Source organism: Xiphophorus couchianus, chromosome 6 (assembly GCF_001444195.1).
Source record: "Xiphophorus couchianus chromosome 6, X_couchianus-1.0, whole genome shotgun sequence".
Classification (NCBI taxonomy): domain Eukaryota; kingdom Metazoa; phylum Chordata; class Actinopteri; order Cyprinodontiformes; family Poeciliidae; genus Xiphophorus; species Xiphophorus couchianus.
Window position 1 is genome coordinate 29516902 of NC_040233.1, and position 25483 is coordinate 29542384.

Sequence of the window (25483 nt, forward strand, 5' to 3'; positions counted from 1 at the left end):
CGTGTACCTGAGTGCGTAAGCCAGGTAGCTGCTGCTGCGGCTCTTGCCTGACCTGAGTGTACTGTCCAGGGAGACGTTGGACTCGCCGATGGCTGTGCGATACAGCGGCCCGTCTTCTGCGTATGTGTTGCAGTTTAGAGACCGCTGGGAAGAGACAACAAAGGTAAATGAATTTTTACAATTTATTTTTGTTGTTGTTGCTGTTTTTACAAGGTTTCTTAACAATAATAAATCCACTTACGGTGAGTAAAGAGGCCCTTGTAGTGCTGGAGTCGTCCTGTACCGTCTTTTTACCTGTGAAGACGTTCTTGAGGTTTTTCCTCGCTTCTTTGTTGAAGATCACGTGGAAGAAGAAGATGAAGACTCCCTGTTGAAAAAGCAAAAATATTGCTATGATAAAAGGGCATCACTAATCATGAAGATGAATTTTAAATAAGAATATGTTTATGAATTCATTTCGGATTAAGGCGCCACAGGGGTTTTACCTGCAAGCAGCTGAAGATGGCAAACAGGTAATGGAAAATCATTACGTCGCTGTTGACCGCCATGAGACCGAGCAGCCAGGTGGCGCCGATGAGCAGCAGGAGGAGGAAGGCCATCCGCAGCGCAGGACTGAATTGAAATCAGTAAATAGTAGAGTTACAAGAAGGACTGAAAGTTATGATATGTGGGTAATGTGACTGAGACACTTACATAGCTCCTGACTTCTCCACAACCTTCTGCCTGCGACCACAGGAAGCCTTCGCTGCTAAAATGAAGATCACTATGTTCACCTTTAATAATAGCGAGAGAGAGAAAAAAGAACAGTTAATATTTTTCTTTTAATTTACTGTGTTGATGTATATTCTGGGTGCATTTTGAGACATCTTCAATAACCTTAACAAGGGAAGAGAAATGAAAAACATTCTCTGGTGATGCTGATCTCTTGGTTTAGCTTAAGAACAGGAAAATCTGCTGGGTGTTATTGCACTCACTTCAGTGCATTTATACATTGTGTGATAAAATAGGCTATTATGGTAAAACTGCGAGATGACGCGGACATACGAGAACAACCACAAAGATGGGTCCTGCGAAGCTCCAGATGAGCGTGTCGTGTACAGAGAGCCAGCAGAAATCTGGATTTCCATAACCCTGAGGATCGAGGCCAACCGCCAAACCTACACACAGACAAATGAATCATGTTTCAAACATCAAAATGTTTGTAAAGTTGTCCTTCAGGTATTGCTCTCAGTGAATTGTTCTGAGATTTAGAATTACAGTGAGTTCTCACATATTGTAGCATTGCAGATATCGCTATGCTAACGATGAATCAACAAAATCTATGCTAACCAGCTAAGTACTAAGTGCTAGTACTAAGATTATTTTGTTATACGCTTTGTCATATGAGGAGAACATGCAGTTAAAATAAAGTGTGCAGGGTTTTAACTAACAACAGAAGAAGGAAGATTTTAGAGGAAAGATTTAGTGTGCTACTGGAATAAGCAAAGAAATGATTACAAGGCTTTTTACACATCTTCATGATTGAAGCTAGTAATTATCGAGGGCGTCGTCTCCAAATGCTACCATCGGCCTCGTTTCAGATTGCGTTTCTCACCGGTGATGATCGCCGGTATGCCCCAGCCGATGGCGTAGTAGAACCTCATGTGGCCGTGGTTGATGTTCCGCAGCTCGGTCAGCATGCGGTAGATGTGCAGTCCCTCCACAAACATCCAGGCGAACGTGCACATGTAGAAATAGTGGAGGAGGATGGCTATCACCGTACACACAAACTGGCAGGAGAAGGGGACAGGCAGAAAATAAAAAAAACAGAAAGGGAGAGTTAGTAAAGACATTCTTCAATCTTTGCAACAACTTTGTAATATTCCATCTTAATGACTTCCAAATCCTAATTCCAGCCTTTGACATCTCACCAAATTGGATCCAGGATGATTCAAAATATCCCTAAAATGATTTTTAATTTGCTCCTCTACAACAAGGTTATCTCTCACTTAATCATCTGTTGCCACGTTACAGTAATGCGGTATGTCAGTCAATATCCAAGCGGTAGTTTAGCTAGAAGAGTGTGCAGAGATCAGAGGGAAAGAGAGAAAAAAGCTGCTCTGACAGATTTATAAATTTTGCAGCACACAGCCTCGGGCACAAACTGATAGCATTCCAATGGTCAGATCTGTGTGCTCACGCACAAAATGCATAACTTCCACTAAATGTGAAAAATGAAGAGATTAAAGTTTCTAAGTTTTTAGCTGAATTCCAAAATGGTGGAGATAACATGTAAACTCAAAAACCTGTCAAAACAAAACAAAAAAAAAGTGGTGCAATTTTAGAAAAGAATTATGTGTTTAGTTAATTCGGTGGCTTTAACTATATGTGTAATTGTTGATCCTGGTGCATTAGTCTGCAGAGGTGGATAAGCTTTATGGCTTCTAGAACTGAAAGTGCTAGGCAAGGAATAAAAAAATCAGTCAGAATAATCATCATATGAGAACAGCATATTTTACTATTCAGAATGATATTTCTCAAATTGGTAATGCTTGTACTCAAAACTTCTCCTCGCGCTCACATTTAGTCTCTGCTCGCTTTTGAAAGTGCCTTTTGGCACAGTCGCCTGGCAACCTCTCAGCCAATACAGTGAAAGTGTACTGGGTGCATTTCTTTCCTTCTAGTGCAGGGGTCTCAAACTCCAGTCCTCGAGGGCCGCAGTCCTGCAGTTTATAGATGTGCCACAGGTACAAAACACTGGAATGAAATGGCTTAATTACCTCCTGCTTGTGTAGATCAGTTCTCCCAGCCTTGCTAATGACCTAATTATTCTTTTCAGGTGTGGTGCAGCAGAGGCACATCTAAAAGTTGCAGGACTGCGGCCCTCGAGGACTGGAGTTTCAGACCCCTGTTCTAGTGGGTGTGCCTGTGTGGCTACTATCAATTGTAGCTATCTGCGTCACCCACTGGATGTAGGGAGAAACAACATCAGCTTTCTGCTCCGTAGCACGCTAAACATCCGCCAGCAGTGTGCTACTGATCGCTAACAGCTACTGGTCTTAGGCAGGAGTTTGTTCACCCAACCAAAGACAACATTGTCACGACATGATATCTATCTCTGTGTTTTGAGTACAACCATTACAAGTTTTGGGAAGAAAGACATGAAGTCCTGCTTTCAAAATAAAAATGTAAGAAAAAGTATTAAAAGTTTTGAGAACAAAAGACATGCTGTCCTGCTTTCAGACTGAAAATGTGTGCTCTTGGATTATGGCAGAAAAATTCTTCCATATTTGCCAACTAACGGCCAAGAAACGACTCAGTTGTCCTGCAATCAAACACATAAATGTCCTAAGTTTTGCATGTACGCTTTGAATGTGAGTTTCAACAACAACCACGCCAGCTTGGCCTCGAGCATGAAGAATAATTATATGGAAAATCACCTCATACCTACTGTTAAGTATTGTGGAGGATATGTGACAATGTGGGACTAGGAACCTTGTTAGATGTGTGGCCTTGTGAACTCTTTGAAATATAAGATTTAATGAAAACCTGGCAGGTTCTACCAGAAAACTGAAAATGATTTATCATGAGATCTGTATGCAGGATAACACTTTGAAACATTTGGTCAAATCAACACAGAAATGGTTCAACAGACTACAGAAATCCCGAAGAAAGGAGTTAAGAAGATAGTTCAAACACTATGTCTGATGATGAATGTACTCAAATGAAGTTGCCTAGAATCTCCCACACAAGTGTGGGGAGCAATGCACATTATTTCTTTAAACCTGTCCTTTGATGTTTGATGCAAACCCAGTTTTTCTAACCACACAACTGCTTGCATTTAACACCAGAATGACTCAGTACTTGTATTTCTGCACTGGAGACATGCAAAAGATGTATTCAGTTAAAACCAAAAAGATTTTTTGGGAAATCTTTGCCAGGACCTACCACCCTAAGGCCTTTGCAGACAGGTACCAGCATGCCCACAGCCACTGGTGTGTATGTATGTGCTTGACTTGAAAGGCACCTAATCAATGCGCTGCTGTGCAAAAATGTGTGTGTGAATAGATAATAAATGATGCCCTTAAATCAATATCTGGAATGACCGTCAGAGGTTGCCTACATAGTAAAATTCGCATTCACAAACACGCAAAATTTCATGTCATATCCCAATAAATCCATTGACATTGGTGGTTATAAGGCAACAAAGACCGAAAACCTTCAAAGGATGTAGGATGTGTAGAACGAAACTTTACTGACCATGTTGTCCGTCTGATTGATACCGAGCAGGAAGACCAGCTCGCAGAAAAAGAGCGTCGCCACCAGGTTCCTGTGGATGGCGTGCAGGTTGGAGCGCAGCCGGTGCAGGAGGCACAGCAGGATGAAGGTGAGGAGGAGGAGGAACAGAGAGACGGACACCGTGGCGTAAGTGACGATCTTCAGCGGGAGGACAACCCCGTGCTGCATTGGAGGAGAATTCAAAGACGTCAGGTCAAGTTGTGGAAATGGGTCGAGCTGCATGGTTGCAGTGGTACTTCGTGACTCTACCTCTCTCTTCGAAATGTCCATCAGGACGGCAAAGCTGGTCATGTGGTTGCACTGGCAGCTGATGTGGCTGTTGTTCCTGTTGAGCACTTCGCAGCCTCTGGAGGACCAACCGCCTTTGTTTCCGTTCCTAAGGGTATTGAAGAACAGATTTTATGTGAAAACTCTTCGGAACACTTCAGCCACTCAACAGTGATGCGCGTGTAACCCACGAGGAGGAGTGGTCCCAGAAAACGCAGACGGGTTTTGTCCGCTCCTCTGTCTCCAGTAGGGTGTACTCCAAGGTGATAGGAGGGTCCAGGATGGGAGGAAGGGGTGGACCCTCGCTGTGGACGGTGGCGCTCACTATTGCTGTGTTGATTACTGGACGGTTGGGGAGCCTGAAAGGAACGGCATAGTTACAAGCATTATTGAAGTAGTGGGTGTTTTTGCAGTTTTTTTCTTCTTTAGACAAATACTACTACTGTTGTAGTTGATAACTCTACTGCAGCGTAGAGTTAAAAGACTAACAAAAGAATTGAGTTAAAGAATAACTCAATTCTTTAACTGGTGATCAAAGCTCAATTCCCCAGTCTTTCCTATCAGTAAATGAACCGTACCTAAGCAGCACCAGGTCATGCTAACAACATTCTTTGGTGTGGATGTTGTTACTGAGTTATGAAGATATTTCAGTAATGGTTGTTGTGAAAAAGCGGGATTGTCTGTCATTTGTAGGTATTCTGGAAATGTTTGTAAAATTAGATGTAGACAACAGAAAGGCTTAATGCAGAAAGTTGCTTTTTTAACCTCTTCGTATTAAAAATTGTTGGCAACAATTTTGGTAACTTCAGAGTTGAGCCAATTCTTAACTAATACACAAGGAGAAGGATGTTTTAGTACTGCTAGCTATGCTAATCACCATGCGACGTTTAAAATGTCATCTACGCAATTGTTTTCTATCTGAAGATAATTTGAGAACTTTGGTTTACCATGAATCCTCTTTTCACACAGAGTCTAATCTGTCCTTTGACACTGTGTTCTAGATAACCCTCACAAACATTTAGCTTGAGTAGGACTCAGGTGAAATAATGATTTTTTTTCCCTAGGTTTTACAAACTGTACCTCAGAATCCTCCTGTCAGAGTCGTATCTTTCCGGGAGGAGCTGGCCCAGCGACTTGTACACTATGACCACGGCAACCGGCTTAGGGGCAGGCGGCTCAAGGTGGCGCCGTTTCCTGTCAGACACTGTGCGCTCCTCTTCCTCGGGATGATCGGTCTGGGTTGGAGGTTCTGGAGTTGGATCCTCTGCGTGCGAAAGAAGAGGGCTGAAAGATCAGAATTAAAATAAAAGCGGAGGAACAGTTCTAATTTAGACAATGCAATTACCTTTGTGGAGATGATCTCGCAAGTTAAAAAGTGGAAAGTGGACAGAAGAGCCGAGTTCTCTGGGGTAGGACTCTTGGATGTCCTTAAAGCGAGGTAATGTCGCCTTCTCTGGGTCTGACACATCCAAGTAGTCCACAGTTAGGACTGTGGAGCAGAAAAAAAGAGAACGGACAGGAAAATATGGCACGTGTGTGTACACGTATGCAATCTGAACACAGTTCCAGCACTCACTCATGTTTTCAGTGACAATGGTGAAGGGTTTGAGGTAGGTTTTTCTGACGTTTTGGGCCAACGTGTTAGCATAGTCCTCAAAGTTGCGAAGCAGCTGTGCGGTGCCGCCTTCAGTTCTCTGGATTTGCTCCCAGTGGTCTTTGGTGCCGGGGTCCAGAATGGCACTGCCAGCTCGCACCAAGTTCTGAACAAAACCAAAAACAAAAGAGAAAAAAATAAGATGGAGCTGGACATTCAAGTGAGGTTGATGTGTGTGTAGCTTCATAACTCGGGAAAAGGCTGCAAGGAAACAGCAACTTGCCTAAAAATTGGAGTTGGAGGCTGGCCAAATGGGCAGTTTCCCAGGGTGACAATAGAAAGGGGGAAACACAATCTGACAGAGGAGCATTGGAGAACTTTTCTAGCACTTACATACACATACAGTCAATGAGGAATCTGTTCTAAACTCCTAAAATCTGAATAAATAGGTGTCTCTGCATTCGATGAGTACTTTTTAAACCTAATACAGAAGAACATCTTTTCACATTGATGCAAGCATACTACTGTTGTCTTCAAGGTTCTGTTTATGTGTCTTGAGTTTAGTTTTGCCTTATAAAGAGTTATGGCTCTCGAGCCATAACTCTTGTGGCTCTGGTTCATATATGCCAAAATCACATATGTGCATATATGTGGTTCTGGTACATACTGTATATGCTGTACCAGAACCACATAAGATTTTCTTGCGTTTTGACTGGTTGAAAGGCTTCGCCCAGAGAGTCATTAATGCAAAAACAGCCACTGTTTTAATTGAATATTACTCCCATATGTTGTCAGATTACCTTAAGTTTGAGCCTTCTAGCAACCAAAACAAAAAAAAGGATTTGGTGTGAAAGAAAGGTGTAAAAAAAAACACACCATGTCAGCTGTTAAGTACAGTGAAGGATCAGTTTCTTCCAAAAGTCCTGGAAGATTGGGAAATGTGTGTTTTATGAATACTTCCCAACACCGAGACATATTAAATTAACCTATGGTGGCAGGTAAATTTAAAATGGAGGATCATTCCTAGATCTTCATTAGCTTCAGGTTTTTCATTTGAATACATTCTCAAAAATGTTTAACAAAAGGCTACATAGACGACAACAAAACAAGAAGACTCTTTTCTTTTGCACCTCGTTGAAATCTGCGTCCTTCATGGCGGTCAGATCGAAGCCAGACTGCTGGCTCTCGTACTTCAGCACGTGGTTCAGCAGCTGGGAAGCCATCTTGACGTCGTTGCCGTAGAAGCGCGACTTCCTGTTTGTGGCGCTGTGAAGCAAGCGCACGATGGTCTTGGAGTGTTCGCTGTTCATCCGGGAGCTGTTGCGGCGCAGCTCCTCATTCTGGGAAAAAACAGGCGTGTGAAAGACATTCAAAAATGTGCGTTTCAAACTTTTGTTTCATCGCGGAGTAGCACTCACCATTTTCTTCAAATTCGAGAAAGTTGCTGTGGTGCAGTTGAAAAGTTCAGGAGACAACCAGCCCTTCTCATCGCTGCAGTGGCGAATTGCAGTACCTTAAAAAACCCCCCAAAAAAACAGATAAAAAACCTCAACAAGCTCAACTTTCATTTATATTGAGTTGAAATATATAGGAGTTGTTCAAATGTGACAGACATAACACAACATAGTTCAACATAACTAAGTCTCTCTCTAACAGTGAACAACAGTGAACCACTAGTTCTGGAGTACCTGGTGTTTTTCCAGAAGTCTTAAGGAGCAAACCTGTACATGACTGCCTGGTGTGAAAGCTCTGCTGGATTAATGGATTAATAAAAGATCCTTATTACTGTGTTTTGTATATCGTGTAGGTGTGCTTACATGTCTTAAAAAGACTAACAAAAGAACAGCTGCACACACGGTTTAACTGACACAAGATAAACTGAAATCTTGACTTTGAGGTAGCTATGATTCATTTATATTTAAATAGCCTGTGTCAAGGCTATGGAGTCTTGAGTCATTTCTCAAGTCTTTGTGCTTTGCTTACACCGAGGCAGAATTATTGCTACAGCTTGATAAGTGGCATTTATCAATATCAATTGTTCCTTCTCTGCATATTCCAATGTTTCCAGTCTACGTCAAACATTTGCACCATACTGTAAAGGCATAAGCTCAGTTAGCAATATCAAGTCTTATCGAGACTGCTACAGAAAACACTATAACTAATGATTAAAATATTATTACATTGTTTGACATCTTGCTTTTGTAGCATTCTGAGTTAATGTCCCTTGAGAACACGTTCAAAACGGGTTATTAAGTTACACACCACTGGATCCTTTGGGGCACTCCATGGCAGCAGGGCGTCCAAATTTGGTCTTTGGCCACCAAATGCCAGCGTCAAAAGCCTTTGGGCAGCCTTCATACACAACTGTAAAGAAAACACGAGTTATTTAAAGCGCGACCAATATTTACAATGTTGTGCCACATATATTTTTCAAAGTCATTTCAAGAGATGGTGAGTCCTTTCCACTTGTACCAAATGGACAGGCAAACTAAACTAATCCTTACAGACTTTTAGGTAAGCTCTGATACATGATTACATGTTGAATCAAATCTGGGTTAAGGACAAAAAATGTTCGGAATGTGGAAGTTTGTTGGCCACACTGACTTTAGGATTTGTGGTTATAATACAAAATTTAAAGGAGTTTGAGCACTTTCCGTACCGCATACAGTGAGGGATGCTCAGATTTTAATCTCTGCTTCCTGTCAGCTAAGAAACAGTTTGTTACGAGAGAACGCTGCAGTAATCCTGACGGCAAAATTCCTCTCTGCGAGGCCATGAGGCTGCGTTACAAGTACAGATAACAGATCGGCGTACGGCAAGTCAAGGGAGGACACATCTCAGACACACAGCCAGAACAGAAGAAAAACAAACATTAGGCTTTATTTGTTCTTTAATATCATCAGTAGATCAGAATCTTGTTTCAGTAAGAGATAACTGTTAAAAAGAGAACCACAGCCTGTGTTAAAAGTTTGAGCATGTTCCACCAGCTCTGAAAAGCTTCATGTTAGGTCAGACTGTGACATTTGTTTTTTGTTTTCTATTCATGTGTACTGTATTGTGTATGTGCAGTGCTGCTGCCAAGTCAGCCCAATGGCCAGACTTGCCTCTTCTGCTTCACTGCTTGGTGACAAAGACACAAAGTTAGCTCAACTGCAGCACCGGCGGATGTGAGTGGCAGCGTTTGTTTCCTTCGGGACACTTCAGTGATTCATCCAGGCCAACTTTGTGAACCACGAACATCTCGTGCTGCTCACGGATTAGATTTGAAGAGCCAGACCTGATGTTTTCTGTTTACTATTAGGTTAAAAAAAAAACCCAAAAAACATTCGCCTACCTTCACATCCAGTGGGTGTCACTTCAGCAAAGGGGTTATCGCAGCGGTTGCACTGACGGCCAATGACGCCTCCCTTGCAGGGGCACTGGCCGGTGACCGGGTCACAGGTTCGAGACTCGGAGCCGATGGGGAAACAGTCACAGGGATAGCAGGTGTCCTCGCCCTCAGGACGATAGTAGTTGTCCTGGAGGAAAGAGAAATGGTCAAACGGAACTGATAATGACACCTGAGGACAAGTAGATATTTGTAAAATAATACTATTAATCTGATGTTTTTTGTGGCCAAACGTCTCTACTCTTGAACTCTGCTCGAATGACATTATTCCAGAAGTCTACGACACGCTAGCAGCCATTTTTTCCCAGGGTTAAGTGGTTTTCTCCTAATTTTTAGGCTTTCTAATCATGAATGTTTCCATTTAAAATGCTAACCAAGGCCTGTAAAATCTGGGTTGGAGGTTTTGGTGTTTTGTAATACTCTAAACATTGCACCAAGTCATACTGGGTTGATGGTGTTGCATCCTGTCACATCCGATGGTGCTGATGACGCCACAGGTGGAGGAGCCCAGCATATATAAGTAGCATCTAAAACTAGCAGCTGACACCAGCTAAAGCACAGGTGTCAAACTCCAGTCCTCAAGGGCCGCTGTCCTGCAGTTTTTAGATGTGCCACAGGTACAAAACGCTGGAATGAAATGGCTTAATTACCTCCTTCTTGTGTAGATCAGTTCTCCAGAGCCTTAATGACCTAATTATTGTATTCAGGTGTGGTGCAGCAGAGGCACATCTAAAAGTTGCAGGACACCGGCCCTTGAGGACTGGAGTTTGACACCCCTGAGCTAAAGGAAGACTGAACGGCGGTGACTGGCAAAAAATAATACACAAACAAAGATATGACAGATACGGATGACATGGATGTTTTGTTGGGTATTTTTCTTATGTCTTTTTATACATTTGAAATATGTCTGTAATAGTTTTCTGAGTTGAGTTCAGATATAAGGTTATACTTCTTTCCGCTCCTTTCATTCATGATTTCCTATAGTTGCTGCGTAGTTATTGAGTGAATAAAATAAAAAATAAATTGAAATGAACAAATATAAAATCTCCTCTAACTCATCAGTTGCTTCTCTAAAGTGATAGCTGTTGCCTTTTGGTGTTCAGGCACAACTTTATCAGCTGAACCAGTTTTTCTACTTTTCTCTTCTTTCATCTTGCAATATAGATTCTACTGGTACTGTGATCTTTAAATGAAACCAAAACGCCCATTAAAAAAAAAGCAGACACACATCATGCACAACTTGTAGGGGGGTGTGTGTGTGCATACCTTGCAGCGACACTCTCCAGTGGTTTTGTTGCAGTCTTTATAAAATCCTTTGCTTGTATCACAGTTACAGGGCCCACACACTGGGCTGCCCCACCAACCCTGAGGACACGGCTTCTCCACTCTGTTGTGAAAGAGTTAGACAAGTGTGCAAAATCAATTAAGACACCAAACCAGTTCTTCTTTTTAAAAGCCGTCCGTCAAGGTCAAAGGGAAAACATCAATCGGCTGATTATCTACTCAATTTATCTCAAAATATGTTATTTCAGAGTAAACTTCCTCCCCACTTAACAAGTGTTATCGCTGTTATATGATCTGATGGGGGACAAGTGGCAGTATGAGGGCAGCAGAGACTAAACACCTGCAGAGGATCAGTGAAGCAAACGGGCGGGGGCGGGAATCTCACATCCTGCTTTAGACAGGAAGTGATGCGTGTCGGCTGGGCCAAGGTTTTAGAAGGAAATGAGTGCCGTCTGATCTGAGCCGGCTACTTCACGTCAAGTCTTTCATCAAAACATTACAAGTAGACCAAGAGCATAAAAGCAAAAGAAGATAAGGGAGCTTCATGGGAGTCCGGATTCAGAGATTGAACTTTGAAATATTTCCAGACTTTTTTGAGGGACATGAGGATAAAAGCTTACTTGTTTTCACAGTACTGGCCGTAGTAGTTCTGTCCACATTCGCAGGTGTATCCGTGGGACGAACTGGGCTTGCGGACACAACTGGAGATGTGCTCACAGGGATTGAGCTGACAAGCGTCCACACATTCCTTACCAAAGTAACCTAGAAGGCAGACCATCATAAAGAAATAGGAGATTAATCTGAGTATATGTGCTTTTACATACCTGGCCCCACAAGGGACATTGAAGGTAACTCGAGATCTGACAGAGCTGTGGAGGAATTTTATAAAAGCTACTCCAGATCTGACAATCTTTTCAAGATCTGGCAGGAGTGCACCCCATTTGCCTTTCTTCAAAGTCCATCGTTGGGCTCAGAATTTACATTTGTGGACTACCTGGGTCACAGACGCAGGTGTGTGTGCTCCAGTCGTCGCTGCAGTGGCTGTTCTCAGGGCAGATGTTGGATTCGCAAGGGTCCGCCAGATCGCAGCCATCCTCCACGTGGATTTTCAGGCCCTGAGCCATGTTCACGTTGGCCACATTGGTGGCCGTCTCCCCCACCCGGACACCCTGATGGAGAAAAGTCCAGTTGGAGAAGGCGCTCAGGAGAAAAACAAGACCTTCTGTAGATCTTAAGATCTGCTGTAGCATTCCGCAGGCGCACCCCCACCTGTATGCAGCCAACGAATCCTTTGTTAACAACGTTTCCCTCTCCGGGCAGGCCTCCGACATGAAGAGTCCGCACCTTCAGACCTGGGAGGTCATTACCGATCTCCACAGACTTCTGCTTAGAAACGCAAAAAGAAAGATGAGAACTTCTTCCTCCAAAGAAATCTCAACTCTCCATACGGCACTAAAAGCAAACCTTGTACCTGGTACATGCCGTAATCCAAGGAAACAGCCGCCATGTATTTAATCTCTTTGCCATCTTTAATGCTTTTCAGTTCAACCAGCAAGTGGTGCCACTCCCCATCACTGATGCGGACCTGCGGGAAGCCCAGCGACGCCAACAACTGCTCCCTTAGAAACACTTCCATACGGACCTGCTGCTCCCTCAACTGGAGGGGGACAAGATGGAGAAAGTGATTGATTTATTTTTTGTTAAGACCATATTTTGTTTTGCTGGAGCCCGTGTTCTCACCATGAGATTTATAGTTGAGGATGATCCGGCGTTGACCTGCATCAGAGTCCCAGCTGGCTGCCTGGTCCGGAACATGAGACCCACGTACCAGGGTACAGCGACGGTGATGTCCGTCTCGCTCCAGGACACCAACGCCTGGCCGTCAAAGAACTGAGGCGAAGGCATCTCTGCAACAGAAACAAGGCAGAATCAGACTGTTATATACACTGTTATAACACAGGTGAAACATGTCTCACAGTTTAGAAGACCTCAAAGAATCCAACATGTATGTGGAACTTCATTATTCTCACCACACAATGCAATGGCTAATTCTTCACTGCAACAAGCAATTTTCTTTAGTGTAATCCAAAGCATAGAATATTCTCTACACACGCTTCAGCCAAACAAGTTTAATCAGATAGAAGCCCTAACAAAAAAAACAAAATAAAAACTCTTTGGATGTTCCTGGAACCAACTAATGGATTTTACCTCCATTTTGCTAAAGCTTATCTTCACCATAAATCAGAAAGAAAAACCTTACTTAGTAATGGGAAAGCTGTATCAGGAGCAAATATTTGATAAGGTAAGCTTCATAGCTCAGTAAGGTTGTTAACAACTGTACAAAAACACAAATTACATCAACTCATACTTCATCAAAAGGTTCATAAATAACCCTCCACAATCAATGCCACAGTAGTATAATCCTACACTGAAAGATTGACAGCTTTACAGGTGTAGAGATACCTGGCAAAAAGATGTGGTGGTTTATTTCTCCTTTTTGCCATGTTGTACTTTTGACATTTTGATCGAGTTGTATTTTTACATTGTATTTCAATAGTGACCTTGCAACAATTTGTACCTGAAGTTTGTACTTGCCTTGGCAACAGACCGTTAAGTGAATTTCTGTGTTCGGCATTTTACCCATAGTACACTTTCGGGTAGTTGTATGACTCTAATAAACCTGATCTATCAGAAGCTGACTTCAAGTCAGAAATAATTGCCATTGCTGAAAAAACCCCCCAAAAAACAAAGAAACTACAAGAACTACAAAAGCTTTTGTCGGGACAGACTATGTTTTTTATTTCGTAAATGGAGAGGTCAAATGTTTCCAGTTTATATTTTACAGCATGGTCTGTAAGATCTCAAAACGCTTTCACTGGATCTACCAAAAGTAACATTCGATCTTGCAAACCTTTTTGCCAGATCTCTAAAACCTAATTTGGGAGTTTTCTAAACATTTGCAGGGTTTCACAAAACCTTTGTAGAATCCCAACCTTTGTGCCAAAGCCACACGGAAGCCAGTACATGTTATAAAAAGTAAAAAAAAACGACTAGACTGGAATCAAGCATCATTTGAAGCATTTTCGTTGTATCTTACGTCCATATTTAGCACGTATTTAGTAGGTCACATTCTCCTACACTGATCAGTTACCTGAAATATGATTTAACAGACGCTGACAACAAAAGAGCCTGGTGGGCGACTCCCAGCGGGTCTTCACGTCATTCCAGCGTGAAAGCCCGACTGGAACGTCTCTTATTTCCAATGTGGCAGCGGAGAGCGTGAAGAATCAGACCCGACGTGTCAACAAGTGACAGAGCAGCCAAAAAAACAACATCCACCTTGCTGTGATCCCGGCCCAGTTCTGATACCGGATACCGAGGCCTGGCACTATAGTTGGCCGACTATCTCGTCGAAGAGCGTGAAAGGTGAGGTATTCACACCTTTCTTTTGGAAACATGCCTTGAAGGAAGACGTTAGAGTTCTCCCCTTCCTAGAGAAGAAAACTAAAAGTGGTATGGAGTATAAACAACATTACAAGGAATCAGTTATCATAGGCAAAAAGGAGATTTTTGGACTATAAGTGCTGTAAATAGACATTATCTGAAGAAGCACACAGACAGTAAAGAGTTCTGCAAATGTGGGAATATCTTTAGTTTTAGACCTCTTGTCTGGGTTTTGTTATGAGTCACAGGTATCTTTGTCATGAAAGTCCAAACCTGAGGCAATGCTTAGTGGCTCTACAATAGTGAGCAGAGGCTTCACTGTGACTCTATTGTGACTGCTGCATGAGTCACGCTGAGCCAAAGGTGTTCCTCATCACATCTGATCTCACATCTAGAAGCTCGCCGCAAAAGTAAATAAACATGTCTGTACGGAAGCTAACAGATGAGCAAGTGGACACACGAATTATTCTCATGCTCCAAATGCAAGAGATTATGAATTTGCAGTTTGTTTTTCTTAGAGTTATTCTTGGATATTATCCATTGTTGTTGCTTTTTTTTTCAGAAGAAGAGAGAACAGATAAAAAACATTTCTGACCTTGTTCACAGTTTTTGCCCCCGTAGCCAGTAGGGCAGTTGCAGCTGTAGGTGTTCCACTTGCTGACACACACGCCCCCGTTCAGACACACGTCGTTTGTACAGAAGTTCTTCTTCGCTGGACAACCTGGGGCATCAAAACCAGGATGAATAAATAAATTCTGCAGACATGCCTAAACAAGCAACATCTGAAATGTTGGTATCTTTTAGATTCTGCAGGTGTTGCTTTAGGAAATTATCAGGATCTGGAGTGAAACTCGGTTGAGTTAACGTCGATTCTGACCTGCAGCGGTGCCGTTGTTGGCGATGTAGCTGGCCATGTCAATGGGTTTGCTGTCGATTGTTAGGTTTCTCATGCAGCCCACGAAGTTTCGGTTCCTGACTGGGAATGCCTCGGGCAAATTGGGAACTCCGCCTAGTAACAGCGGACCCGTCAAGTCCAATGATCTGGAGACGATAGAAGAAACTGATTGGAGTAAAACCAAAAAACATTGACATCAGAGTGTCTACAAGCTATTTAACATAACTTGACCTGAAGTTGACCGAGGACAGCCTCACTTTAAAAGCCATTTCTAAAAACACACTGTTGTCGTTACATGTTTAAGAAGGCCACAGGAAAAACACGCATTCTTTACAACCAGGTCCGATTTAACCCGCTGGACCACGTAGGAAGCTGCTTAAACCTAAAGCTTCTGAAACTCTTAACATCAATCAGTGGACGGCTTCAGCGTACTAAAAGTGGTGCAATGCTGCATTAAGCATTTGAACGTAGGAGTTGAATGCATAAAGTACAAACTCCACTGTTAGCTGGAAGCATGGAGGAAAAAAAATACAAAGACCCTTGTCCCTAGTGGGGTCAGGAGAGGTGCTGGTGTCTATCTCCAGCTAACGTTCCGGGCGAGAGGCGGGGTCACCCTGGACAGGTCGCCAGTCTGTCGCAGGGCAACACGGAGGATAAACAAGAATAAGCAACCATACACACACACACACACACTCACACCTAGGGAGAATTTATAGACCAATTAACCTGACAGTCATGTTTTTAGACTGTGGGAGGAAGCCACAGTACCCAGAGAGAACCCACCATGCACAGGGAGAACATGCAAACTCCATGCAGAAAGAGCCCGGGCCGGGAATCGAACCCAGGACCTGGGCTACCAACTGCGCCACTGTGCAGCCCGTTTACTATAGTCTACAATGAAAACAGTTAACTGAGATACAGCACCTTGCAAAGGTGTTCACACCCCCTGATGGTAACCCTAACTCTAACCACTGAGGTTTGAAACTGACCGTTCGATTAAAAAACTGACAGAACAGGTCGAGCATTAATCAGAGAAGCTGCCAAAACGACCACATTTCTGGCATTTATGCCGCAGGGCCTGAAAAAGTCCCATAAATTTTGCCATAAGATACGTTGACAACAAATGTAGAAAAAGGAGTTCTGGTCAGGTTTAGACCAAAGTTTAGGGGGTTTTTTGGCCTTCGGGGTGAGACGGAGCAGTGGCAGCAACACAGTCAGAGCAGTAGTTAACCAAACCTGTTCAAAAATGCAAACATGCATATATGCATTCTTGGCAATACTGTTTTTCCCATTAAAAAAAACATTTATTAAGCCTGTTTTATTTGCATCTTTTAATGCTTTTATGATATTGTACCTGGCTTAAGTGGTTAAATGAAAAATCGGAAGCTTGTGTGTGAAATAGATTACTAAAATATTCATTAAATACAGCCCTAATGGAAAGATGGAGTTAAACGCAGGGCATCAATTAAAACATATTAATGAGTTAGAATGGCCCAGTCAAAGTCCCGACATAAATCCAATCTGAAACCTGTGACAAGATCTAGAACTGAGGAATAAAAGGAACTTTTTGAAAATATTTGCTGTCATAAGTTTTTTGTTTTGTTTTATTGTTTGTTTTGTGTTATTTCTATGTGGGATAGGGATCGGTTATAAGCTGATGCTTCTTCAAACTGATGGCTTGATTAATTTTTTTTTATTGAAAAAAAAGACCCATTAGTGTCTGTTAAGCCTGATATGTCAAACTACTACTCAAAATTCATAAAAAAAATAAAAACAAAAAAATGGGAATTGGATGTAGTATGAAAAAGCCCTCAAAAAAACAGATTGAAGTTTGCGGTTGTAACTAAATCGCCATTCATTGATCAAATTTGAAAGCAAAACCTTTTGCTGCCTGTGCAGCTTTTCACTGCAGCGAGCCCTGTCTGCGTCCACTGAGCGTCTGCGACCTGCGTGACGTGTTTCTGAAGGAATGCAACGTCGTGGCCTGCCCTTTGAAGCTCCTCTCTGTCCCCACCCTCTGCATTTCAGATGCGTCTCAGCATGCACGCTCTGCGAGTGACTCATTGAAAAACGTCTCGAAGAAGAAACCGACGGATAAGTCCTCTGACGGTTGGCTGGAGATGCTGCAGCTCAGATGAGCTTTGGGGGGGACTGATTCAAAAATAAACAGAGCAGAGTTGAGTGAGTTGTTGTAATTTGATTGCAACAACAAATTATGAGGCATTTTTGTTCGAGCTGCGTCTTTAAAATGACGTTCAAAATAGCAGGCATACAAAATAAAATTCACATTAAAAAGATACAAAAATAATTTATGCATTTAAGAGAAATTATGTGAAATAATAATAAAAAAACATTATAAACATTATTGAGACTTTTCTTAAAGGCCTTGGCGACATTTTTAGTCTGGCTTGATTCACTGTGGCTTTAAGGACGGCAAAAATGAAAAGTGTGTGTCGGGAGTTTCTCACTTCTTCTGTCCGGTCTGGGTGCCCTGGGCGGCACACGAGTAGTTACTGATCTGCTTCCCGAAGCGGATCGCCATGGAGATGTCGCAGTCGTCCACAGCAACCACCGCCACCTTTTCTGCAGAGGGTCCGTGAGGGATGCCGAGGCGCCCGATGTTAGGCTGCGAAAACACAACAAAGATACGTTTTTTGGGGTTTTTTTGTTCCTTTTTCCAACAAAACAAAAATCACTTTTCAGTTTTTCCTCCTTTGCCTGTGTGTGTAGGTGTTTGAAATAGACTGTATTTTACTTTTAATTTCCTCAAGTGGCTTCATGTGTTCAAAAAAAAAAAAAAGAAAAAAAGAGGCTTAACGCTTGATTTCTCTGTTTCTTATGGGGATTCCTGAGAAAGTTGGCAGAGACGGCAGCTCCATCAGTGCAGGTCAGCGATCCTCGAACAATGTTTGGCTGACTTCAGCCACAAGCTCTCAGGCCTCTCTTGGCTTAATGTGACAAAAAATGCCTTTGTGTGTTCGGCTCGCACCTTTCAAAGTAGGCTAATTCTTCCATCAAGGACCTTGGCCGACAAATGTTGATCTGAGAAAATGTGGATCAGCTTAGGAGGAGGGAAAATAAAAAAAAATCAGGCCACCAATACTTTTTTAGTTGCTCTGAAATTGAACCTGAGAATGACTTTTAGAAGGTTTCTTCTTTAAAACCAGTTTGGCTACATGTAAACTATGAATGTATTTATTTTTATGAGTATCTGAATGAAGGGAGTAAAAAGCCACTTTTTTTTATTTTTACCACTTTACACATGTATTGTTCCATCTTGTAAAATCCCAAAAAGTACAAACTAAAGTGGACAAATTCTTGCAGATTCATACAAATTTGAGAAGAAGTTCGTAACAGAAGAGCTGGAAGAGGCACGGATTGAAAACTAATCTGAGTACATCACAAAATAAATGGGATTAGCGCAACAAGATACTGGTGGGGCTGGAGCTCAGCGGAGAAAAGAAGCAAAAACAAAACCAAAGTAAAAAAGGAGGGTGAAAAATAAGAAAAGAAAAAGCGACAAACAAAACAGGGGAAGAGGACTGAGCAGTCAAAAGGATACGCGCAACAAACAGAAAAGAAAAAAGAGGGGAAAATATGCAACAGAGAAGCACGCTGCCATCGATTTTCTTTTTTCCCCTCTCAGCTCGGCTCCGGTCAGTTTAAACCCACTGGGAGTTTTATTGCAGCTTTCACACACATCCATCAGAAATAACTGTGATTTAAAGCTTGTTTGTTATTTTTTATAGATTTATCTAATTAGAAATATTAAAATATGCAATGTAAAGCATAAGGTCGAAATTCATTTCAATTTACTGCAAAGATTACTGACCCTCATGGGTCACTCTTGACCCCTGTTGTGGAATAAAGGGAAAGTTTATGTCTTAGAAGTTTTCCTACTATTTCATGAATCCATTGGATTGGAAGTAACTTTTTAATAATTGCAGAATGAAGCCACTGTGAAAGAATCACGAGTTAATGTTTTATTTTTATTCATTTTGCTCAGGCATGCCGTGGGCTACTTTAGAGGACAACTCTCTCGGTTAGCGGATCCAGGGCCGGTGCACAAAACAGAAACTAAAAATGACAAGATTGAAAGTTCAGGGTAGCTGATTACTAGAGTAACGTGATAAAAACACAAACTATAGTTGAAGGAATCAAATGTAATTTTCACGACCGTTTGGAACCTGAGCCAGAAACAACAGCAACAAAAAAAAAAGAACAAAAGTAAAAATTCTTACTTTCCAGCAGAGGAACTGTATATATTTTCTTAATTTGTGCTTCAAAACCCAGGGAAAGGATTGCAGATTCACATCAGATTGTTAATTTCTTTTTAAAAAAGAAACATTGTGGTTTATTGCCAAACCAAAAATCTCAATAGGATTAAATCAAATTCTAATAAATTGTGGAATCAAATTATCAAATTTGGAAGTTGCTGGCCCACAAACTTAATTAACAATGTTACTGAAACAGCGCGTCTAACCTAATTATTAAAATATGCTGTTATGGAGAATTAATCTTTAATTACTTCATATGCTTGTAACCGCATCGCTGTCCTTGGCAACCAGCCGTTCGGGTATTTTAGCATCCATTGGTACAAAGGGATTTTATTCATGCCCAAATGTCAGGATTAAAACGTCGCTGACCTGGATTCTATTCTGGGAAACATGATGGAACGCTACAGGGAGACAACTTTAAAAACTTTTTTTCCTCCCAAAGTATCAAAGAGAAGACCTTGAGGTTGCAGAAAACGTTGAAAACAAGTGGTTAAGGAACAAATATGAAACAGACTGAATACATCCATGGGATAGAAAGACGCCGACTGTTTTTGACTACCGTATTTTACGGACTATAAGGCGCACATAAAATCCCAATATTTGCAAAAAAAATCCGGCAATGCGCTTTATGTATGAACAGTGCACCGTACGTTTTATTACGACTTTGGTAAGAGACAATCCCCTTGATTGTAGAAACATAATCGCTGCTGGTCAGAAACCTCGTGGAGTCAGCTTCCTATGCTGTCTAGACAGACTTGTTTTGGGGTGGGGAACCACTTTTCCTGATACGTATGGTGCTTCAATCGTCAATGAACAGCCAAGCAACAGCAACGAGACTGAATCGGATGATGACGAGAGGGATCCGGGCTTGCTTGATGCCGCTATCGCCCAACTGTTAAAGAAGACCAGGAATTTGATGGATTCGTAGAAGATAAACGATTGAAAAAGTGAGTGTACTTTTTGTGTAATATTGACAGTTGTTGTTAATGATTTGAATAAAGTCTGACCTATCCGACTACCGCATTTTGTTTCGCTTTATGCGTCTTATAATCCGATGCGTCTTATATATGAAAATAGATTCGTTCACTGATACTGCGTCTTACAATCTGGTGCGCCTTATAGTCCAAAAAATACAGTATTTAATACAGCAACACAAGCTTCAAGTGGCGCAGTTTGATTGGACAGTGTAAATGCATTACTGTGGCATGTAGTGAATCAGAATTCCTCATGAGACGGATCAAGTTCCTGCTAAATCAGATTAGCGAGTTAAAAAAAAACGGGGTACTGCTTCAAATTTCTAATGGCTGAATTTTTTTCTTGGTGAAACCTGACTGTGAAAGCATCTGGAACGCGGTCATGAGCTATTTTCACTTGTGCTATGGTGACAGAAAAAGAAAATCTATGGGAGCTCATTGTTTAGACAATTATAATTTCGATTGGGACGTGGTTCGAAAACCAAACTGCGACAGAGCGATAAGGCTGTGTAAACTGCCTTCAGGGACGACAGTAGGTAGTAACACGGATTTCTGTCTTATCATCTCTTTTGAGCTCAGTCACGCAGAGCGATAAGAACCAGAAGCGAAACAGACAAGAGGGAGACAGAGATTCCCAGATAAAGAGACTCAGAAATTCTCAAAGCAGCTGCTACTGCAGCTGACAATGAACGGACACAAACAACCTCATTTTGTCTTTTTTTATTTAAAGGGGAGAACCAGAAACTAACATTTAAAACCATTTATTTACTCCAGTCTCCCAGTCAACGTTAGAACTATTCACTAACAAAGATGTAAGTCAATATATTTCCGTAACCGTTACCAATCGCTGTAATACCTGTACTCCACCAGTAGGTGGTTATAACTTCTACATCAACAACATAATCTTTAATGATATATATAAACACACAGAAATTCAAAGCAAGATGTTGTAAGGCTTGCTTCAGCAGAAACAGTGACTACAATTCTCAGTGTAAACGGAAGCGAACGACAGTTGTGATCCACTTTTAAATTTGAACATTGAGTCATCAGCTAATGACTGTTCACAAAACAAGCTATCTGCAACTTTTTTCCATTCAGGCTAACTATGATGTTTTTCCGTTCTAGCCATCTACAATGTTTTTCCATACATTTTGTGGTTTCAAACATTTTCGCATCACGTAATAACTAATAAAAGCAGAACAGAAGTATCGGCAGGTTTTCACATCTACCACTATGTTTTGTGTACAAGGCAGCCATATTGGATACTGAAGACAAGGATGGTGAGAAACCGCCTTTCCTGACTTCTAGGGACCTCTCTGTTCATTTTTTCCTAACTTAAGCTTTTGAGTTTCCTAATAAAAATGGAGGGCATGGTTGTATAGTATAGTAACCCTTAACAAACCCTTATTTTCCTGAACTAACACAGCAAACTCCAAAGCACAACTTCTTTTGTGCTAGTTTTTAACATATGCCGGAGGATGGTGGTAATTGGACAACTTCATTCTTCTGATGCCCTCAAATAAATCCCACTTGACCCTCGACTGTACTGACTATTTTTCGTTGAGTAGAAACACATTTTTGCCTTAGATTCATTCAGACACAACAGGAGTGAAAACAACTAGGTTTTTCTACCATCTACTGTATTTAGAATAGAAAAAGAAGATTATTTTTTATGTATTACCCTCAAAGAGGTATAAAAAGGCACATACAGTAGAGATTCTTGACACACATTTTGTCACTATTCTTTCAAAATATACACATCCCTCTAAAATCCTCTAAAATATAAACATTTTTGTGTATTCTATTGGACATTTATTTTAGCTGAAACCAGTTAACTGAGCTTATGGTTTACATCATCATAGCTGGTTGGCTTCATTCCTCTTTTTGACCCTGTTGTTTTAAACAACACTTGGCCCCCCACTTTCAGGAGGGGCCCCAGAAGAGCGTCTTTTTCTGGAGTCTGAAGAGGATTCCCTCTCTCTCTGGAGTCGTCTCCAGGGGTGATAGGCGTGCCGCGGCCATGACGACGAGTTTGATCCCCGGAGATCGCCACACAGACAAAGAGGGCGGCAAAAGACACGGCTGACGACAAAGTCGCCGCATTTGTCAAAACGCAGAAAATGTCACACGTTGCCACAAAAAGAGACGCGCAGGTCACGGCAAATACCAGGACGGAGGGACACGTTCAAGAATAAACACCCTCTTCCTTCTACCACTCCAGACCCACACACACACGCCTACTGAGGAAAGGCCAGTCAAAGCCAGCATGATAACTTACCCAGACCCACAGCAGAGAGAAACAGACTGAATTACAAAATTAAGGCAGAAATTGAACTAAATGACAGGGAATGTTTGCGCGATAAGGTAGAAGTTTTTATTGTGTGATTGGGAAGCATGTCTGCAGACTGTGTTTAAGCATGTGTGCGTGTGTGGGCGTGAGTGTGTGTTTGTAGCCATCAGGAAGCAGTTAGCAGAGCTGCAGACGGCCATGCAGTCCAGTTCAATCATAAAGGAAGAGGGAGCGCACCGTCTTTCACCCAATCTGTGTTGGCTTCAGGAAGTGCCATTGTTGTTTTCGCTCCTGTATGAAAAAGTGACCTAATGGAGACTGGTGTACACTGAACTTTGCGAGTCACAATTAAAGAAAGGTTTTAGCGCCACCGCATAAAGCAAATTAACGTTTTCTGTACAAGTACGGATACTTTTTTTCTTAGGTCTGAAGCTCAGGGTACGTCAGTAGCAGCAACAAGCTGTCGGGTCCGCATTACTTCATCGCCTTCAGGCTGTGTAAACCTAGAAGTGTGAATTACACAACAAGACACACACGGGATTTTTTAGAGGCCCAACAAAATGTTATAATGTCCTGTCTTCAAGCATATATGTTACTGCTGTCTTCAGCGTCTCATCACGGTCCTGTCTTTCAGCGTGGCTCGTGAACAGCTGCGTCTGACAGTGCGGCGTAAAACAGACGAGCAGATGACACGCAAAGTAAGACAGGAGAAACTGAATCCCAGTAAGAGCGACTGGAGAAAAGTCGTGAAAAGTCAGTATAAGATTCCTGTGTTGCTCATAGAGAACAATTTTTACATTGTAAAATTGCCTTAAAATGCATAACAAAGCAAATAATCTCTCTATACTGTTGCAATTTGCCTACATATAATTATTTATTTAGTATTAATTACTTATTTTTTAAAAAATATCTTCACAAATTTTTATTTGTAAAGAGGCACCTAATTGTCAAAGATCATCTGTGTTTGTAACATGCAGTTAGGGCAAAAATATTCTATTGAAATACTGTCATGTCATCTATTTCCTACAAATAAACCTACAAGAAATTCTTTGTTCTATTCTATTCCTTTGCTGCTATAATTGTAACCTCCAGAACTTGGCATGCCCTCTGGTGCTACATTTACCTTTGCAGAGGAAAAAGTAGCTGCAAACGCCTGAAACTAGCAGCGCTGGTAAAAGTTTCATTCTCTAATTATCATTTGAGGTGACAAGCGGATTAAGGAAACAAGTCCTTTACACACGAGCTGTCAGTCAAAGCGAGAGCACAAGAGCTAGCTCACATTGGCCGTCCATAGTTATTACGAGAGACGTGTCAATTGGTGAGGATAATCCACTTTGACAGAAACTACTCGTCTGCCTGCTGAGTCTCGACAACGCTCACTTCACCTGAGCAGTTGCTTAAGAAGTCAACGAAAGCTGACTAATGAAGAAAGAGAAAGCTACCGTGTCCTTTTTAGTTGCTTTAGAAGTACGGGAATTCATGTCGGGTTCTCGAGGCACCTTTATTCAAAAATAACTTTGTTAAACAAAAAAAATAAGCCATTTTACCTTCAGTGCGTTAATAAGGACATCAAAAATCATACCCATAGTTTGCATTTACCATCCGTTTGAGTTGCTTAAGTCAGCTAACATGGGAAATGTTCATCCCCATTTCCCACCTTTCAGAAGACTTGTTCGCTTATTGAAAAACTCGGTTCAACATCTTTCCACTGTGTCTGTGACAACTGCTACAGAAAATACCGTACGAAACAACATTTCTCAAACACAAAGCAATCCCTTCAAGGTAAGAGTTTAAAAAACACCATTAGGAAGCGACTTGTGAAATGAAATGTTTAAGCAGTTTACTGAAGGCTGATTACCAGAGAAGACAGCCTGACTAATTTGCCAGCTAATGTTTGCCTGTTAGAGAGCAGAACGGCAAAAGGTCTACACAACAAATACTTGGAAAGTTTCTCTAAATTCACCAATTCATTTGAATTCTGTGTTCACGTCTGTGTTTTAAAATAAAAATGAAAAAAAGATTCGATGTTATTATACTGTGTTTAATTTGTCTCGGTAGTCAGAGAGTTCAGATGTGTGAACTAACTTCACACACACGAGTTAACCACGTCCTACTTTCCAGTTGGGAAACCAGTGGAAAATAGCATCAGCCATGATGCTAACTATAAGTTGCAATACAAGCCAATCACAATGGATTTCTCTTCTTTTCATGAAATTAAAAACTAAAATATATGTTCACAAATAGAGGCTGTACAGTCCTGCATGGTGCTTACAAAAGGTTTATAACTGAAAAGTTCACTGAGGTTTACGTGCGTGGCAATCGTGTTGGATTGTGAAGTTGGAAAATCCAGATTACAAATTGAAAAAGCACCACTTATTTTAGTAACTAAAGGGAAACCAGTGCTGCTCTCTTCTTTTAACAGAGGAAGGTAGATTTTATTTTGCATATTTGTGATTTTGTTTTTTAACTCAAAGTCACAGTGAGGACATTTTTTCGATAAAAACCTTATAAAACGTAACGTGAATTGTGTTTAAAGCAAAGCTGAGGAGAAGGTGAAGATATCTACAAGTGCCACTCGAATCCAACGCTTTACATACCGTACATGTGAACATAATTTGTGTCTCTCATACATTTAGAAGGAATTTGATAGGAAATCCTTGTGCCTTTTTGAACACAGACCTAATTTGACAGAAACTTACTTAATAAAAACATCATAACAGGAGAGACAGAAGGAAACCCAGTCCCACAAGACCAACAGCCTCTACATCCAAACCCTCATGCCGATTCTACAC

General features: G+C 41.5%; 1 protein-coding gene across 6 annotated transcripts in view; it reads right to left on the reverse strand.

Moving 5' to 3' along the window:
• celsr1a (cadherin EGF LAG seven-pass G-type receptor 1a) overlaps nt 1-25483 on the reverse strand; it is an 87949-nt gene that overhangs the window by 6110 nt on the left and 56356 nt on the right. For 3 of the 6 annotated variants that reach the window (XM_028019664.1, XM_028019668.1, XM_028019665.1), the window contains 25 exons: nt 17619-17776; nt 15133-15296; nt 14851-14976; nt 12552-12718; nt 12283-12468; nt 12081-12197; nt 11806-11980; nt 11432-11573; nt 10794-10914; nt 9474-9657; nt 8402-8503; nt 7558-7652; nt 7270-7479; nt 6122-6305; nt 5891-6034; nt 5626-5809; nt 4737-4904; nt 4528-4654; nt 4240-4440; nt 1595-1769; nt 1045-1157; nt 694-773; nt 486-612; nt 242-367; nt 8-144 (listed from right to left, as the gene is read on the reverse strand). In XM_028019664.1, coding sequence (XP_027875465.1) covers nt 8-144; nt 242-367; nt 486-612; nt 694-773; nt 1045-1157; nt 1595-1769; nt 4240-4440; nt 4528-4654; nt 4737-4904; nt 5626-5809; nt 5891-6034; nt 6122-6305; nt 7270-7479; nt 7558-7652; nt 8402-8503; nt 9474-9657; nt 10794-10914; nt 11432-11573; nt 11806-11980; nt 12081-12197; nt 12283-12468; nt 12552-12718; nt 14851-14976; nt 15133-15296; nt 17619-17776 — 3713 coding nt within the window. The remainder of the gene's footprint in view (nt 1-7; nt 145-241; nt 368-485; nt 613-693; nt 774-1044; nt 1158-1594; nt 1770-4239; nt 4441-4527; nt 4655-4736; nt 4905-5625; nt 5810-5890; nt 6035-6121; nt 6306-7269; nt 7480-7557; nt 7653-8401; nt 8504-9473; nt 9658-10793; nt 10915-11431; nt 11574-11805; nt 11981-12080; nt 12198-12282; nt 12469-12551; nt 12719-14850; nt 14977-15132; nt 15297-17618; nt 17777-25483) is intronic. The other 3 variants (XM_028019666.1, XM_028019669.1, XM_028019667.1) reach the window with 2 other exon arrangements.